This window comes from Pezoporus wallicus, unplaced genomic scaffold (assembly GCF_028554395.1).
Source record: "Pezoporus wallicus isolate ANWC-B61680 ecotype Strahan unplaced genomic scaffold, APGP_CSIRO_Pwel_v1 contig_3812, whole genome shotgun sequence".
In the NCBI taxonomy this organism is placed as follows: Eukaryota; Metazoa; Chordata; class Aves; order Psittaciformes; family Psittacidae; genus Pezoporus; species Pezoporus wallicus.
Genome location: NW_026639618.1, coordinates 4,406,345 through 4,424,337, shown reverse-complemented (window position 1 = coordinate 4,424,337; position 17,993 = coordinate 4,406,345). Strand labels below are relative to the sequence as shown.

Below are 17,993 nucleotides of genomic sequence, written 5' to 3'. Positions count from 1 at the left end.
ACACAGCTCCACATCAGTTTGTAAAGGAGCATCTTAATAATGTAAGATAACAATGTATTTTAAACAGGTTCTGTACTCAAAGTGTTTTAAGAGGCCTTTTAAAAACTGCACTTGTATCCTGCTTTTCCAAAAAATTAGATAAAATAAACAGATTTAGAAAATGTTCATGCCTACACAGAATCATAGAAATATACATATTTCTGGGAATTGAACAAAACATATTTTTATTTTGCTTTTTTTTTCAGGCATGGCATCAGTGTATAAAGTACCTTACACTTCAGTATTGGATATGAAGATGTTAATTCTGCTAAATACAATTTTGTTTAACGTTTTTTTCCAAGTAACAGTTGCTAAATTCTTTGAAATAATTAAAAAACATTACTTACAAAAAAGAAGGAAAAAAGAAAAAAAAACCTGAAATTTCAGCACAGCATCCTTGTCTTCAGAATTTACCACAGAGCAGTGCAGTTATCATATCAGACTTTCTAGACATATGCTATTGCATACTGATGGAAACTGAAGACTAACCCCTGAGGAAAAAATCTTACAAATATCTGAATCTTGTTGAATATTTATAAATTCTAAGCTGAAGGAGCTCAGTACCTCATAGGAGGTTTTAACAACTCAAAGGATTAAGAACAGTATTATGCGAGGCAACTCAAGAGGGTACATAATCTGGTTTGAAGAAAAGCAAAGTATAAAATATTTAATGAGGTCTGCATCATCCTGCTTTCCATACATTAAACATTACAAAGATAGGTAACTTTTGCTGTTAAGAACCTGGAAAAGAGGCATTTCTATTTAGTGAAAGAGAATGGAGATGGAAAGAGTTTACATCCCTCAAATTTATTCATCATATAAAAAGAGTATATTTGAGTGCACTTCAGATGTTTTACTTGGGCTTCTGGCAGGCTTCCACTGCTTCTTCCAATAATATTAATATGGTCATGTATATAGTTTAATTTGAAAAATAATGTATCTTCTGAAATTGAGCAGACATGCCCATGCTGAACCTATTAGAGATGAAAATGTAATGCTATTTCTGTTTTAGTATTTCTGTTACAATCATCACTCTGCTGGGGAAATGATTCATAAATAAATTAATTATGTTTGCAAGAGTCTCTGGAGGTCACATCACTGATAGTGAGTTGATGATATATTCTGACTAGAACATATGTCATTCTTTCTTTTTATTATTGGACATTTCAGAAAAGGTTTGCCAAAATAACTGTGCAGCATACTTAGAAATAATGAGGTAGATGTAGGAGAAAGAATAGGGGGAACTAGAAGAACTTAATTAGAAGTGAAAATGGTCAGTTAAGCTGCAGATTTTCTGAGTCCTCTGGCTTTCTTATTCTGGTATGTTTAAGAAAGTTTACATACCTAAACATATTGGAATTGGATAATTCCATCTTCTTACTGGTCCAGGCATACAGGTGATATGTGAATGTCCCTAAAATGACACAATATTTGATAACTCATATAATAAAAATACACACAATACAGCATTAGTATCTCAAAAATATATTTGTAATTTAAAACATCGTTGAAATATATAAAACTAATAAGATACAACTTCATTGTACAATGTAAATTATACCTTCAATACAGCAGATAAGACTGCAATGTTAACAGCCCACTAGATAATTGTGTCTGTGTCCTTAATGTTACTTCTAACAGTGTAACAGTATCCAGATGAATTCTGTAATACCAACTTTAGTATAAACCAATAGAAACAAAAAGCCTAACTGAAGCAACAATTACATTTACATCATTTGTTGAACTTGATAAAAAGATATGAACTACATACATTATGCAGTACTGACTTTACATCTTAAATTCCTAATACCTATTCTAAATGCAGTCATTACCTTCATTGTCAAAACAGTCAGCTTAAGTTGCCAAATGTTGAAATATTCAAGAAAATTCTACAAGATATGTCCTTTTACAATAGAGGTGTTATGATTTCAAGGCAATCTGCTACAAGTGAGTTCCAAGACCCACCATAAAAATGAGTGGCAAAAACACAGTATATAAGCAGGTATAAGCAGGGTTTTTTAAAATATCCAGAAAAGTAATTAAATTTCTATTTTTGATGCAGTATATATGAGCCCAGTATTCAGGTCTTCACAGACTGATGGAAAATAAATGTTTCAAATGTCATATAAAATAAATGTCAGAAATATCATATAAAATAAATGTTTGAAATTATTAGCTTTTTTAAAACATGTGTTGCAGGCCAGAGAGATGTTAAGGAAGAAAGAAAGGTATGTAAGCTGTTCTTTTGCTATTTTACTTGGAAGGTATCAGTAACTCCATTGGCAGTTAACTATGTGCTGTTATATAAAAACCATTTTCTCTCTTTAAGATTTACTAAGCATGGGTAATATGATTGTTTTCTCTCTTTTTACCCTCTCAAACAGCTAGATAAAGTGAAAACTGTAGGGTCTTCAGAGTCACACATGAGAAAACATAGTTGTTGAAACCTCTCCTTCAGTCCTTTCAGGGACTCAGGTGGAAACAATACACAGTTTTGGACCATTTTGACAGTGTAGCTGTACAGATTTTTTAAAATATTCTCAAGAACTTTCCTATAGGCAGACAGATTCCTACTGGTGATTTACGATCATTGCATTGCGTCTAGTTATGCCTTTTGCCAATACAAGAGCATAGCAAATTTTCATGGCAAAAATACACCCATATTTGAAAAGAACCCCATGAAAATACTTAAATAAAATAACTGACACTATCTGATTTACTGAAAAACAATTATTTCCTTCCCTTTAGTTTGCTTTTATTCCCCCTCTTCTCTTCCTCTTTTCTCCTATATATGGAGAACAAAAAAAATCTTAAATGGATAACAAGTGATTTAACTTGATTTGCCAGCACTTTTGCTCAGCTGTGAATACCAAAGATGCCATCAGTAATAGAGAACAACCTATAACCACTAATATAGAGCCATACACTTCTGATGGAATATTTGAACAGTTGCTAATTTAACATTTGGCAGAAAAGCCTACCAGTTCTGCAAGTTTATCACATGTTCAAAACTTCTGAAGAGTTCAGTGTCCATTTCATACTGACAGACTCAAACATAACCACTTTAAAAGAATTAAAATGCACTATTTGTAATTGAAAAATTGGCTCACCTGAAGAGAATAGCCCTGATCACACTGGAAAGACACCACATCACCAACCATGTATCTGTCTCCAACTTTAATCCCATTGCTTGGGGTCTGTGGTTCAGGACAAGAGTCCAAACCTATAGCTGTGAAAAATTGAGAAGTTTAGACAATTCAAGGAACATAAAATCTGGTTTTAGATTCACACAGAACTTTTGTGCATGCTGTACATAGGCACACTGTATTGATATGTTTTAGGAAGCTCTTGGGTACCAGGAGTTTCTCTGTGGGCAAGCAACTAGTGAATTATTTTGTACCAAGGAGAAAATCTTTCTTCCCTGAGTAAAGGAAAAGGAAAGAAGAAATTAGGGTGGCAACAAACACTTCACAATAATCTGCAGTCTCAACTCAAACTCTTCTCTGAATTTCCACTGTCTCCTGGCTCAGACTCATTCATTTTCACCTCCATTCTCACTCCTAATTATAGCCACATAATTCAAACTGGGAGCACCCCACTCTTCTTTCTCAGCATTTGTTCCAGGGAATGCTGGCCAATACCACACTAAGTGAAGAACACAGAAACACCAGGGCGAAGTATAACTGTTCACCTGCATTCAATTCTTCACAGGTCTGACTCTACTCTTCCATTCATGTACATACAGAGAGTAAATATTTACATCAAGTTTCACCTAATCTGCTGTTTTTAATGGAATAGCTTTAGAGTCATAACACTAATATTTCAACTTTTTGATTGCAATAGAAGCTGGTTTGCCAAAAGACTGCATGCTTTTTTAATAGATATTCAAAAGAGAAATAGAGTCTTCATTACATCTACCCAGGAAGTTCCAGAAGTCCTGGCAGTCCCGTGATGTTCCCACTGAATCAAAAAGGGGAAAGGCCTCCATTTTTAAAATGGGAAAAAAGAAAGACCCAGGAAACTACAGGCCGGACAGTCTTGAGGGCCTTGGTGCATGGCAAGATCATGGAGTAGACCCTCCTGGAAACTATGCTAAGGCAAGTAGAAAATAAGGAGGTGACTGGTGATTATTTTGAGCTTTAGCTAGTCTGGTTCTATAGGGTGATTGTCCATGTGTGAAGGCATTAGCTGAGATGTTGAAGTAAACTCTCCTATTTAGTTTTGCATGGCAGGAATCCAGATTTCATCCTCTGAAACCATGCTTTCATTCTGTGGTGTGTGGCAGAGAGTGGTAAACAAAGAGGGATGCCTAATACATTGCATTTTTCCACAGGTATTCTCCAAAAACATGTCAGTATTTTGCAATTTGCAGTATAGAAATTTACTTACAGTGAATCCGTATTTTAACTTCAAAATAATCTTGACAACAATTTCTGGTTTATTTTTATTAAAAATTTATAAATTATCTATTCCACAGATTTTATGGAGTTATAATGTTCACTTAATTCTATTCTATCCTTTGAATATCATAGATTTTACTTCAATAATTCCCACATATGCACAACATGATGGTTATTTTAGAGTGTATTTTCATAAAATGTACCATATATCACAGAAAATCTTAAATAAGAGGTCACCATAGTTTACTCTCCAACTGAAATTCTTTACTTCCCATGAAATTTCTGCTCTTAAAGTTTACATTTGTTTCCAGTAAAGATGATACACTTAGACATTGCAATTTCCTCACTCCATCCCAAAGTCTGTGTCCTGTTTTAATCTCAGATGGATTTAATATTCTTTCTAGTAGCTGGTGCAGAGCTGTGTTTTGGATTTAGGATAAGAATATGTTCATTACACACCAATGTTTTAGTTGTTGCTAAGTAGTGATTACACTTAGGACTTCTCAGCTTCTCATACTGCCCTGCCAGTGAGGAGGGAGTGGGATGTGGGTTGTGGGAAGAACTTGGGAAGATACAGAGCCAGGACAGCCAAGGGGATTTCCATACCATATGATGTCTATTCAGTATACAAACTAGGGGGAAAGCTGGCCAGGGACTGCTGCTCAGGACTGGCTGAGTATCGGTTAGCAGGTGGTGAGCAATTGCACTGTGCTACACTTGTTTTGCATAGTCCAATTATTATTAAGAGGGGAAGAAGGAGAAGTAGCATCTTCCTTTTCTCTCCTATTAAACTGTCACAGAGCATGAATTTTACTTTCCTTCCAAATCTTTCCCACATCCTAATGGTGAGGGGAAGTGAGCAAGCAGCTGTGTTGTCAGCCAAGATTAAACCACAACAGTCTATATGATGTTTTAATCACATATCTCTATCACCTGCACATGCAAAGTTAATTATTAAGTAATTTTGTAAAATAGCATATTTCACTGAGCTGGTTAATTGTGTATCTGCTGAGGGACGTCAGTATTTCCTGAATCACAAATTTTCAGTATATACTTTGGGTTCATGCACTCACACCGAAAAAGTATTACATTTGTATAGATTCACACATATACCCCTGTATAAATCCATACATACATATACAGCTATTGTTCTTGGTATGTACCAGTACTTTAAATGATATACTGTGAATTCTTTATTTAGAGGTGAAAATTGCAAACCAGCAGTATACTACACACTTCTGTTATTCGGACACATAGGAATACACTGAGGCAATTTCACTTTCACTGGATTCAGTCTCATTATACTTTGTTTTCCTAACTTTCTTCAGTTTCTTTCCCTCTGAAGTTGTAAGCAGCTGAAATAGTATCTGAATTTCAATCCAGAATCATTCTAACCTATAATTAATGTTTAGTTAAAGACATGTGATCAGGAAGCAATTTTTGAATGCTGTGATCTCCAAATGGCTAATCAGACAACCAGAGCATAGGATCTGCATACTGTAAAACTGACAAGAAGTAACCGTGACACAATTATGTAGATCAGACACCAGCACCAATATGAGCAGAGGGAACTGCACAGCTGGGAAGGAAAAAAAAAACAAAAAAATCTGCAACAAAATATTAGTGACTGCCAGAATTCCTGTCAGTCAGCTCAGGCAATCTCACTGAGAAGAAAACAAGTTTATAATTATAGCTTTTTCCACTGAGGTACTCAGCAATACTAAAAGCATTTGAAATAATTCTGGTATGCTCTCACCAACCTGTGAGCATTTGTCATTTAAGAAGCACAGCTGCTATTTTCAGTTTATTCATTCTCTCATTTTCACTGAGAGTGACTCAGTGTTGTGTCCTACACACGCATATAAAATACATACTATATAGTACAAACATGATTGTGTTGGTCAGTATTTGCAGATTTTGGGAGTGTCGGGCTGCAGGGATGCATCTGAGAGATGATGGTCTATACTAGACACAGACAGTTCCAGCCAACTCCAGCTGACCTGCTACTGGACACAGATGCATTCACCAGAGGAGCCTGTGGTGTGTCTGCACCTGTCAGATCTGCCTCCGTGAAAATGTGCATAAATGTCAGTCAGCACCAAGAAAGGAACCACAAGGCCAGAGCAATTGGAGAGGAGACCTCACTGAAGTAGGACAGAGAGAACAAGACTGACCAGAGACTGCAGCCAAAGCAGTTGGCTGAGCAGTGGCTGGAGCCTGACAGCCCACCCAAATGGACACCAAGAGCCAGGATCCTTGGGACACTGACCCAGCCTGCTGCACTGCCCCTCCCTCACCAAATGGACAGTGCAGTGTTTGATGAAACAAAAGTGTGTGTCCAGAGGGAAACAGGGGTGCTTTCCATAAGGGTTTGTTTTGTTATTATATTTCTTCAGTAGCAGAATCAGTAATTAATTTTTAATTGGCAAAGAAGCTGAATTGAAATCCCCCGAATCAGTGTGCTGGTTTTGCCTGCAATAATTATATAAATATGGTCTATCTTGGGATCAAGATTGTCATATCTGCGTTCATTTCTGGCTGTTGTGTGTTCAGAAAAGCTTTTCAGAGAGCAAAAGCAAGACAAACTAAACTTTGCAGCGCTTACAGTACAGCACAGCACAGGTTTCAAGCATGATATTGTTCACTTTTAATTAAATGTGAATTTTATCAATTACTCTGAAGTAACGGTATGTAATACATTATGTGCAATAGGACTGAATATTCCTCTTTTATATTGTTTAGGTACACCTGATGTCTGGAATCAGCAACAGATCTTCATTAATCTAACATGTTTGAATTACCTGTATACTCAAGATGAAATCCAGCAGCTGAAACACTGATATCAGACTGAAAATTTAGGTACAGATTATTTGATGTGCTGTTGAGAAGCGGAGGAATAGTTGTTCCTGAAATGAGAAATCAAAATATTACTGAAATGCACAGAAACTGAACTAAATACATAAATGTGTGTATATAAAAAGAGAGAAAAAGAGAAATGGGGTAAGGGAGAGGGGGAGGTCATATAACCAATTCCACCATATTTTGCCATCATGGATGCTACCAAGTATCTGTCCCTATAAAAGTTTTATTATGTTTTCAGTGCACCACAATACCAGAGACATGAACTGTAGGCATTCAGGGAAGCAAGGTCTAATATAGAATTATATTACATGCTTTCATCCAGGAAAAGAGAAATATTCACGAGGGTTTTCATAAGAGAGAGAACAAATCCTATATATCAAGCAGCTCTTAACATATATTGTAGGGCTGTTCTTAAAAATGTGATTGATCACCTATTTGTTTTTCAGCACAAGACAATATTATTGTCTGTGGTCTCATTCTGTAGACACGAACAAAGTAGAAGTAAGGAAAACAAAACAAATTAAGGCAAATAGAACTGTCTTGTTTACATAAAATAAGTATAAAGAATGAATAATTTATTTATTTGCAGTTTCAAGAGGCATTTTGGTTTTAGATGTCTATATTTCTTGATCCTGATGTTAAGAGTGAGCAGAACCTGAGATTAACAGATATCTAGTTTGGGAGCCTCTGAATGTTATTTCATTTCTAACATTTTCAAATATCCAGCTTTATAAAGTCTGCTAAGAGATGACTGATCAAATCAGAAAGAATATTACCCATTGTTAATTATAGGAGGAACAAACACACACACAAGAACTAAAAGTACAAGTCCATGGGAGCTAGCAAGATGCATCCACAAGTCCTGAGGGAACTGGCAGATGAAGTTGCTAAGCCACTATCCATCATATTTAAGAAGTCATGGCAGTTTAAAGATTTACTTATTGTAAAATCTTCTCAGTCACCTGAATAACTTCCAAGCCTTGGAGCATTGTTGTCACCACCATCATAAAAGTCTAAGGAATCCCAGTTATGTTCTGTGGCAAAACTCACCACTTGCACCTATGAAGAAAAATTTGAGGTGAAGAACATAAACTTGTCTCCTCTGTATTCAAGCATAGAGATGATTAAACTGTGGCCTCTGCTGCTTTCAGTCATGAAAAGTTGTGAATTTCTCACGTTGTTAAAGAGAATTGAAAATCATGATTAAGTGAATAAAACTGCTCAACAACATTGTTTAATTGCCAATCATGACTTATGAATCCTGTGACCCTTAGTGATAACCTCATATTACCTCTGACAAGTCACACAACTTGGAAAGGACCTTAAGATCATCTACTTCCAACCCCCCTGCCATGGGCAGGGACACCTTACGCTAAATCATATCACCCAAGGCCTCGTCCAACCGGGCCTTGAACACTGCCAGGGATGGAGTGTTCACAACCTCCCTGGGCAACCCATTCCAGTGCCTCACCACCCTAACAGGAAAGAATTTCCTTCTTATATCCAACCTAAACTTCCCCTGTTTAAGTTTTAACCTGTTACCCCTTGTCCTGTCACTACAGTCCCTAAAGAAGAGTCCCTCTCCAGCATCCCTGTAGGTCCCTTCAGATACTGGAAGGCTGCTAGGAGGTCTCCACGCAGCCTTCTCTTCTCCACGCTGAACAGCTCCAACTTCCTCAGCCTGTCTTCATACAAGAGGTGCTCCAGTCCCCTGATCATCCTCGTGGCCATTCTCTGGACTTGTTCCAACAGTTCCATGTCCTTTTCATGTTGAGGACACCAGAACTGCACACAATACTCCAGGTCAGGTCTCACAAGAGCAGAGTAGAGGGGCAGGATCACCTCCTTCGACATGCTGGTCATGTTCCTTTTGATGCAGCCCAGGATACGGTTGGCTTTCTGGGCTGCAAGCGCACACTGCCAGCTCATGTTCATTTTCTCATCAACCAGCACCCCAAGGTTCTTCTCCGCAGGGCTGCTCTGAATCTTTTCTATGCCCAACCTGTAGCTTTGTTGGGGATTGCTCCGACCCAGGTGTAGGACCTTGCACTTGGCATGGTTAAACCTCATGAGGTTGGCATCAGCCCACCTCACAAGTGTGTCATAGAGGTATAGAATGATCCCCATGTTAGAAGGAGTCTCAGGGGAAGACAAAATGGTATTGTCAATTACTGCAGTTTCTTTGTGACTCTCTAGTTTATCCAGAGCTAAAAACAGTCCCACAGTGATGCACACTTCTTCACCTGTCTTGCCATGTTCAATTCTGCCTCCAAGTAAGAGCAACCTCCTTTGTTTGGTTAGCTTCATCACCGACTCATCTCCTGAGGAGAGGCAGTCACTAGCATGCTAAAAGCAAATGGCAGAACATTCACTTACTTCCTTACAGAGGTGATAATATCCTTTCACTCATAAGGAGATGTAGAGTCGTAAGCAGATAGACTGCAAGAGGGAGGATATATCTGTTCTCATATAGTGATAACACTCTCCACATAACAGAGAAATTCCTGTTCCTGTTTTAGAGGGGAAAGGTTCTGGAGGCTTTTTGTGGAGTTTTCTTTTTATTTAGTGAAATAACTGTTCAATGAAAAGCATTTAAAGAGTGACAGTAGCATGGATAAAACCCCAACCACTCTCAAAAAGGTCTACCTTAGCCACTAAGTTAAAGAATCATGCTTCTTAGTGCTCTTTTCCTTTAATTTTCTTTTATTTTTTCCAAAATAGAATAGCTTCAACAGAAGAAATAAGCACCAGTTTCAGTACAACTAGGTAATGAAGTTATTTTTCTAGGTGAAATATATGACTTGGACCTTCTATATAGAAGGAAAGTTCAGTTTGGCTACCTATTTCTTGGATGGGGGTCTTAAACACTGTACTTATTTGTAGGAATTGGTCAGATACTACAGGCAAAAGATGATTTTTTTTTTTTTTTTAAGTGAAGCAATGGAAAGGCCCTTACTGTTAGCATGTTTTAGTACTTGGAGGAGGCCCTGTGGATCTGGTCTTTCAGAAAACTGTAAGGCATGGCTATTTATTTTTTGGTTCACAGGGTATTTAGATGAAACTTAGGTATTCTCTCTGTCAGAAATATTTTTGAAGACATACAGAATTGGAAGTGCAGGCACCTAGGAAACTTTCAGAACAAAATTCAAATTATCAGATGTTTTGACTATGTTTCCAGGGCCAGACTGCTGCTGACCATGGTTTTTGTATTTGTCATAAACCACGTAATTTAAAACATTTGTTTTACTGCAACTGATGCTATTTGCTCTAACCTCCCCATGTAGTCAATAGACATACCTTCAAGCAGTGATTTGGAGCCAGAGTCTGTAGTAGATGTTTTGAATCATGTACTCAAGGTGCCTTTCTGCTCTAACTTCATAAGGAACTATGGTAGATTAATTGCTTTATACAAGGTATTTAAGTTAGGTGCCTGAAGGAAGATTTGGTGCACGCTTCATATTTACCTAAATCTACTTTTAAATGTCTGCTTCTCAACTTAATATAAGACAGCTCAGCATTCACATCTGATCATAGTTTCAACAAATTCAACAACATAATCATACACATTGGTAGTGTTATACCTAAATAGCTTAAAATTCCATCTATACATTCCATAGAGAAATATGCATTGGTGATACATTTTTTTTATCTTTAAAGTTGGAAAGTGTCTTTTTTACTTTGAAGGAATAAATATTGGCCAGTAAAAATGTCCAGATATTTTATGCATTTACATAAACACAAAAGCATTAGCTGCCACAGTATCTTGAATATCCACACTTGCACGTGTTCTCAGGTTGGACAAAATCTGTCCATATTTTCAAATGCTGCCTCAAGTAGCTGATTTTGACAGTAGCAATTACATTTTTACATATGTATATTAGCTTTTTGTTTCCTATGAACTGAAAAAAGAATTCTGATGACCATTTTCTTTTTGGTCATTAGTAGCTATAAAGCAAAGCTTAGTTGTGAAAAATAATGCTGTTAAAATGATACAATGACTTCTGACTTACTAATCCTGTATTCAGTTTACTATACCTGAGACTTTATCTTCCACATATAGCCCTGAAAATCAGATAAGATTCAGAGGATGAATCATGAATATCACATTTCATGACTGTCCTGCTTTAGTTACAATATTAGACTTTCTAGAGATATAATTAAAATAATACAGGGTATGCCCTGAAACTGCCCTGCTCTCATTACATTTATAGAAGTATAAGTGAATGACTTACTCAGTTAGTGACAATAAAAAGGAAGGATGGCTTTTCACTAGTTCAGGGAAAAAAAAAAATAAATTGGGAGGACTAGGAAAAAAAAACAAACAAGTATCTCTTTTCATTGTGACTCTGGAGAAAAAGAATATCATGCAGACTAGACACCTAACTTAAAAAGAGTTAGTAATTTAATCAGTCTGTGATGAGAGATACTTCCAAAAAACAACAGTGACTGCCTAAACCAGGAAGTCAATTAATGTGCAATTTAAATCCTCTGAACTATCCCCTTAGTGTTTAACTTCTGTTACTGATTGTGTAAGAAACCTTATAGCTTTAGTCAACCATTTAAATGACGTAGGGTTCCTCAAAATCAATCTCAAAATTGATTTAAGTTATTAAATATTATTGTTAATGGACTTAGCTTAATGAATGCTTTGCTGCTATGTGTTCCATGAAGTTCTTAATTTAAGTAAGTAAATAAGAATTCTGCCAGTATATTAAAGGAGGAATTCCCATCTCATGCTGAAACATACTGGAGCATCTTTATACCACGATGAGATTCCATAACTATAGAGTAAATAACAAGAGTTTCTAGGAAAACACTTATAACTTGTCCATTGAAACAACCCACTTACTTTCACTCTGTTAGAGGAGATTTATTCACTTTGGGGAAAAAAAAAATTACACGAAAGCCTCTTGATTTCCTCTGGCTTACAAGGAGTCACTGATATATTGAAATGAATAATTTTAAAGTATTGGTGATTTTCTTTTAAGCAGAAAAAGTTCCAAGTGTGTCTTTTAAGATTTCTGTAGTTCTTACAACTTTTAACAACTGTTGGAATAAAAATGATGTGTAATAAATTCCACTGTGAGAATTATTAGTGAGATAGAAAAATGTATGAATATATGATCTTTTCATATTCTTGCATCAGGAGGAGCAGCCTTAGATGTGACGACAACAAGCAAATTGCAAGTATACTTACTTGAATCCCAGCTCCCTCTGGTACTGTGATCTTCCACACACAATTCAGGTTGTTGTCATAAGGCTCAGGGTAACCAGGAGACAAAATGGTCCCTTTGCGCTTTGTCATAATTCCACCACAGGGCACTGGAAGGAAATGTATAAGACAAGAAAAGAAGTACGAAGCTTCAGAAGTGAGAACACTTACTATAAAAGCTTACACAATGCTCAGCATACCATAGCCAAAAACTTCTTTTAAATTTATGGCACATTAAAAAATTTATATTTGCCTCAGGAAAATGAAATCTTGTACCTCAAAAACCTTCATTTCAAAAAAATGAAAATTATGTCTTCCTCCTAGTTTTCTACCGGGCAGAATCATGCTCATAATTCCCTTACTTATTTGACCTTTAACAAAGTTAAAGCCAGTCTGTTACTTTTAGGGGTTAAGAATGAAGTTTGAACAATTATGTATTGTATTAGTATTAAAGATCAAAACATGTTGTAAAAAATGGTATGTTCTTTCTTAATATTGCTGCTATGATGTTTTCTAAATAATTAATAGCATCAGTCTCAACTGCTTGACTCACTGTGTGTGGGAATTAACCCATTACAAACTATGGATCTATCACATTAGTTAGCAAATTGGTATGTGTTTGCAAGACTGCACTCACCGTATCCATGCCCATAGATTAATAGGATCATAGAATAGTTAGGGTTGGAAAGGACCTTAACACCTAGTTACAACCCCCCTGCCATGGGCAGGAACGCCTCACCCTAGACCATGTCACCCAAGACTCTGTCCAACCTGGCCTTGGACACTGCCAGGGATAGAGCGTTTACCACTTCTCTGGGCAACCTGTTCCAGTGTCTCACCACCCTCACAGTAAAAAACTTCTTCCTTGTATCTAACCTGAACTTCCCCTGTTTAAGTTTAAACATATTACTCCTATCGCTACAGTCCCTGATGGGAAGTCCATCTCCGGCATCCTTGTAGGCCCCCTTCAGATACTGGGAAGTGTCTATGAGGTCTCTAAGCAACCTTCTCTTCTCTAGCCTGAACAGCCCTGACTTTCTTAGCCTGTCTTCATCCAGGAGGTGCTCCAGCCTGCTATTAAAAGTATTATGTGTGAAGCAGGACAGAGGCAGTCAGTATCACCAAGTTTATCTTCTGAATATTCAACTTGAATGTATCTTGCCTAGATCATTCTAACAGGGACAAAGAATATTACAGCTTAATCTAGATAAAGATATTCTGTATTTAAGAAGTTGAAGGAAAAGATTAATGAGATGGTTTATCAAAACTATTAGAAGCTAATGTGTCACTTCTATGCAGTGCTACTAAGTTCTGAATGGATTTCATTAGATATAAATATGAAGATTTAGAAAGTAGGTAGGAGAATGCAACTTATCTTAATACAGAATACTGTAGCTACATTTTGTGTGGTATATAAGTAATAGAATCTGTTGGGAACTACATGGCTAAACTAAAGGTCAGTGTCACTTAAAATGTTTCAATAATTACTCATAAAAGGATGAACAGACAGAACAATTGATGTCTACTATTTGTAAGGAAATACTCAAGCATTCACTAGAGTTAAGATAATTTAATACGGTCATGTCTATGACTTCAATTATTAAACTGATTTAGTTCAATGCAAACTTTACCTCATATATATTTTTATCACCTTTACTGGCACAGTAATTTTAACCTGTAACCCTTTCTCAGTTCAGCTTGCCTAGAGACAAATAGCTTTGTCTTCCACAAGCTGAATTGTATACTAAAATATCAATAATATATTGTGATCAATGATCAAAATAATTATTTCAACACTATGTCGAGTTGTCATATCTGAAAAAAAAAGGAATACATTTAAAGAGGGTAAATAGTACAAAATCTGTAATCACTGAGAATAAATTAAGTATATACTTCATTTTCTTGTTGATATATAAATTGTGGTTCTGTGTCTATGCCTGAAACAGTCTAAATAAACATTATTTGTGTACAATAGCTGGTTAATCATATTTTATTAATATTGCCCCAGTGTACTTACTCTTGCTCTCTAGCAAGAGCTTAGTATTTTTGAGAAAAATCTTGTATTTTATTGAAAACTATTCAGACTCTACCATGCTTATTAGCACAAAAGATACAAAATCAATCTGACGAAAAAAATGTTCTCTGTTTCCCTTTCCTCCCACTCATGTAAACCTCTTCTTATGTACTTAATGCTCATAATGTCTTTTTGTAATGGTTAGGATAATTTTTATAAAAAAACCTGTTCTCTATCAGGAAAAGTAAAGTAACTTTAACTCATACATGACTGGGAATGGAGTTCTTCAGATGTCTTGATCTTCAAAATGAACAGTTTTTAATATATTCAGTTTGCATAAAATTAATGTATAAAGCAGTCAGTACTGCAACAAATGTTACAGGTGGAAAAATTTGGAATTTGGTGGCATTGCAAGAACATTTATGCAAATGATAACCAATTTTAATTCATTTATAAACAACTGAGGTTTTCCCATATTAAAAAAAAAACAAGCCAAACTCTAGTAAAACTTAATATGCAAATGTGCCATATCTGCCCTTGACAAAAACCTATGGAAAAATGTACCATTCGAATTTTATCTCTTTACTGCACAGCTTTTCAGCACAATCATCAGATTTCCAGTTGGTGCAAATCAGCTTTAGAAATGTCAATGGATGCACATTAATTTGAAATTTTAATTCTGATAATTTAATCTTTTATGACTCGAAGCAAAGTGTATTTTCTGATATGAAATAGAACTGGTTTTTTTTCTGACAAACAATGAAATTTTAGTGCAACTACTTCTAAATCTTTAAAATAGTAGTGGTCTTTATGATAGCCTGCAATATCTCATTAGAGATCTGCAAGTTGAGAGCATCTTAGTCTTGCAAGCAGTCAGGGAACAAACTCATATTTTTGAGTCTTGATTAAGGGACAGACAGGCACTGTCACTGATGTTAGTAACAGAAGCTAGCATGTAATTTATAGCAGCAGAGTTTGTTCATTAAACTTGTGAAATGTCACAGCAAGGTTACAATAGAAAGGGGAATAAAAACCTTGAATGAAGAAGAAAGTGAATAAAAGTAAGCAAGAATAAAATATTGTACAGATAACACAGAAGGAACACTCTCAGCTGGAGAGAATGGTCTGCACTTTAGGTGGTAATTAGTTCTATTAAAGAGCCTTAACAACTCACCAATACATGTAGGGAGTGAATCATTCCACTGTGCCAATGCATTTGGTACTGTATCACATCTAATTGCTGTTGACCCGTGGAGGATATAGCCTGGATTGCACTCAAAAAGAACCAATGACCCAACTGCAAATTCATTTCCAATCCTTTTTCCAAACCTTGGTTCAGGCACAGAGCTGCACTGTGTTGCACTTGTTCTTGGAACAGCTGCAAACATACAAAGAACTGTGGGTTCCTCATTTTAGATTTGGTGGACAAATATAGATTTTGAACCACAAATATTCAAAATGACTGGAAGAAACGCTGGTTATTTGCCAGTTAAAGAGTATTTTCACAATCCCCAAATTAATTTTTGTTATATGGATCGCATACTTCTTTATGTCAGAGCTTTTATTTAGAAGTGTGTAACACTGATATTCTTGCCAAGACTAAAAACACTGCATAAAATCCACACTGAAACCTTTCTAAAATGGCTCTGAAATACAACTATGAAATATTCAGCTAATACATGTTTTAAAAGTAATGTTTTCTGTGTCAGATAAATATTTATATCTATTTCTGTGGACTTCTAAATGCGTATTCTGATTGTCAGCTCATGATTTAAATTTAAGGAAATAATGAATTGCAGTTGCAAGTACTGATGTATAAGGCAAATAATGTAAACCAAGAAAAAGCATCTTAATAATAGTAAGATCACTGATTCACTCACAGCTAATAACAGTTATTCATATTAAAATTGAGAGATAAACAGTTCAAGGAACCAGATGGATCTAGCATTCATTAGTCAATTAGATCAGCAAACAGAAACAGCTGCTTCATATAACTGTCTTCTTAAATTTGAAACCACTCTTATGCTTCTTAAATATTTGATTTAAAATTTAAAATACAGATATAAAGAATGGTCCTAAACACTTTTCAAAACATTCAGAAATAGTGACAGCTATGATATGGATAACAGGCTATTATTTTCCTTCATATTCTCAGTCTATTACTCTCTGATGATTTAAAATTTGTGATCGACACAATAAATGTACACATTTTTCCAGATTGTCTCACCTTGATAAACAAAATGAAATCCTTTAGCTGTTATCGGTCCAACTGAAGTAAATCTAATTGTGATCTGGTTACCTGAGCTCAATGGAAGGGATTCACCTACTCAAACAAAGCAAATACAAAGCTATCATAACCATTTTTTACTAAAGGAGCATTCAACATGTTTGCACATAGAAATAATCCTCCTAAACCCATGTTCTGCTTCAGTACACTTTGCAAGATACATGCAATTTCAGTATTTTATACTGGCTGTATTACTTTGTTCTAGAAAAGGGGGACAAAACCCATCTCAGGTATTAGGAATATTTGTTGTTTGTTTCCTTTACCAAAACAAAAAAAAAACAAACCCTCTTTCAATTGAGTCACACATAACCTATATGTTTTTACCTTGCTACAAACATATACTGCTTTAAAATATATAAGAACCATTTCAGATTGCTCACTATATAAAAATCATAAAGGCACAGAGTAAGAAGCCCAAAACACTCACTATAATAAGTACTAGAAGGAAAAAAAAAATCTAAAAATATAGATTCAATTTTACTTCATTTTATTCATTAATGCAATGAGGGTTGAGTGTTTAGGCTTTTAGTTAAAAATTCTGATTTAATGTTTTTTGCCTGAATTGAATCTAATAGATTGGGGTTCTTTTCCTGACCTCACTATCATTCTAGGTTTATAAAAATAAATAACATTTTAATAAGAGTTCTATTAAAGGATACCTGAATGAGATCCTGAGAGAGAGGATAACAAAGATGATTGCAGAGTAGGGCCATCATATACTTCAACTACATCATGGAGTGATGTCTGGAAAAACACAAACTGGCCAAAAACCACTGATGAAGCAGGAACGAGCAAAAGCAAGAGACATCAATGTCCAAAGAAAGGGTAACAGAATAAAAAAGGACAAGCAAAACAGGAAAAAAAGACAAAGGGAGAAAGAGAAGAAAATACATTAATATATTGTTTTAAATATAAGTAAATTAAAATTATATATAATGATTATCTGTTCTGTTATTTAAAGTTATTTTTCATACCATTACAGCAGTAAATGAATAATAAATGCAATTATATATATATATATGAAGGAGACAATGAAGTTACACAAACATACATATATTCATTAAAAGATTATAGTAATTAGGGAACAAACCCATTTTTCTGCTGTTGAATATACTTTAAAATTCTCAGTTCACCACCACTCAATTCACAGCTAAATTCTCACCACAATATCTTCCTTTA

The 17,993-nt window shown here is 35.5% G+C and overlaps 1 protein-coding gene across 1 annotated transcript in view; it reads right to left on the bottom strand.

Moving 5' to 3' along the window:
- The window catches only part of CSMD3 (CUB and Sushi multiple domains 3), a 599,019-nt gene that overhangs the window by 104,801 nt on the left and 476,225 nt on the right, over positions 1 to 17,993 (bottom strand). The window contains exons 33-40 of the mRNA XM_057415252.1: positions 17,474 to 17,587; positions 16,755 to 16,850; positions 15,702 to 15,905; positions 12,499 to 12,623; positions 8,264 to 8,360; positions 7,241 to 7,345; positions 3,150 to 3,268; positions 1,384 to 1,453 (exon numbers count right to left, since the gene is read on the bottom strand). Coding sequence (XP_057271235.1) covers positions 1,384 to 1,453; positions 3,150 to 3,268; positions 7,241 to 7,345; positions 8,264 to 8,360; positions 12,499 to 12,623; positions 15,702 to 15,905; positions 16,755 to 16,850; positions 17,474 to 17,587 — 930 coding nt within the window. The remainder of the gene's footprint in view (positions 1 to 1,383; positions 1,454 to 3,149; positions 3,269 to 7,240; positions 7,346 to 8,263; positions 8,361 to 12,498; positions 12,624 to 15,701; positions 15,906 to 16,754; positions 16,851 to 17,473; positions 17,588 to 17,993) is intronic.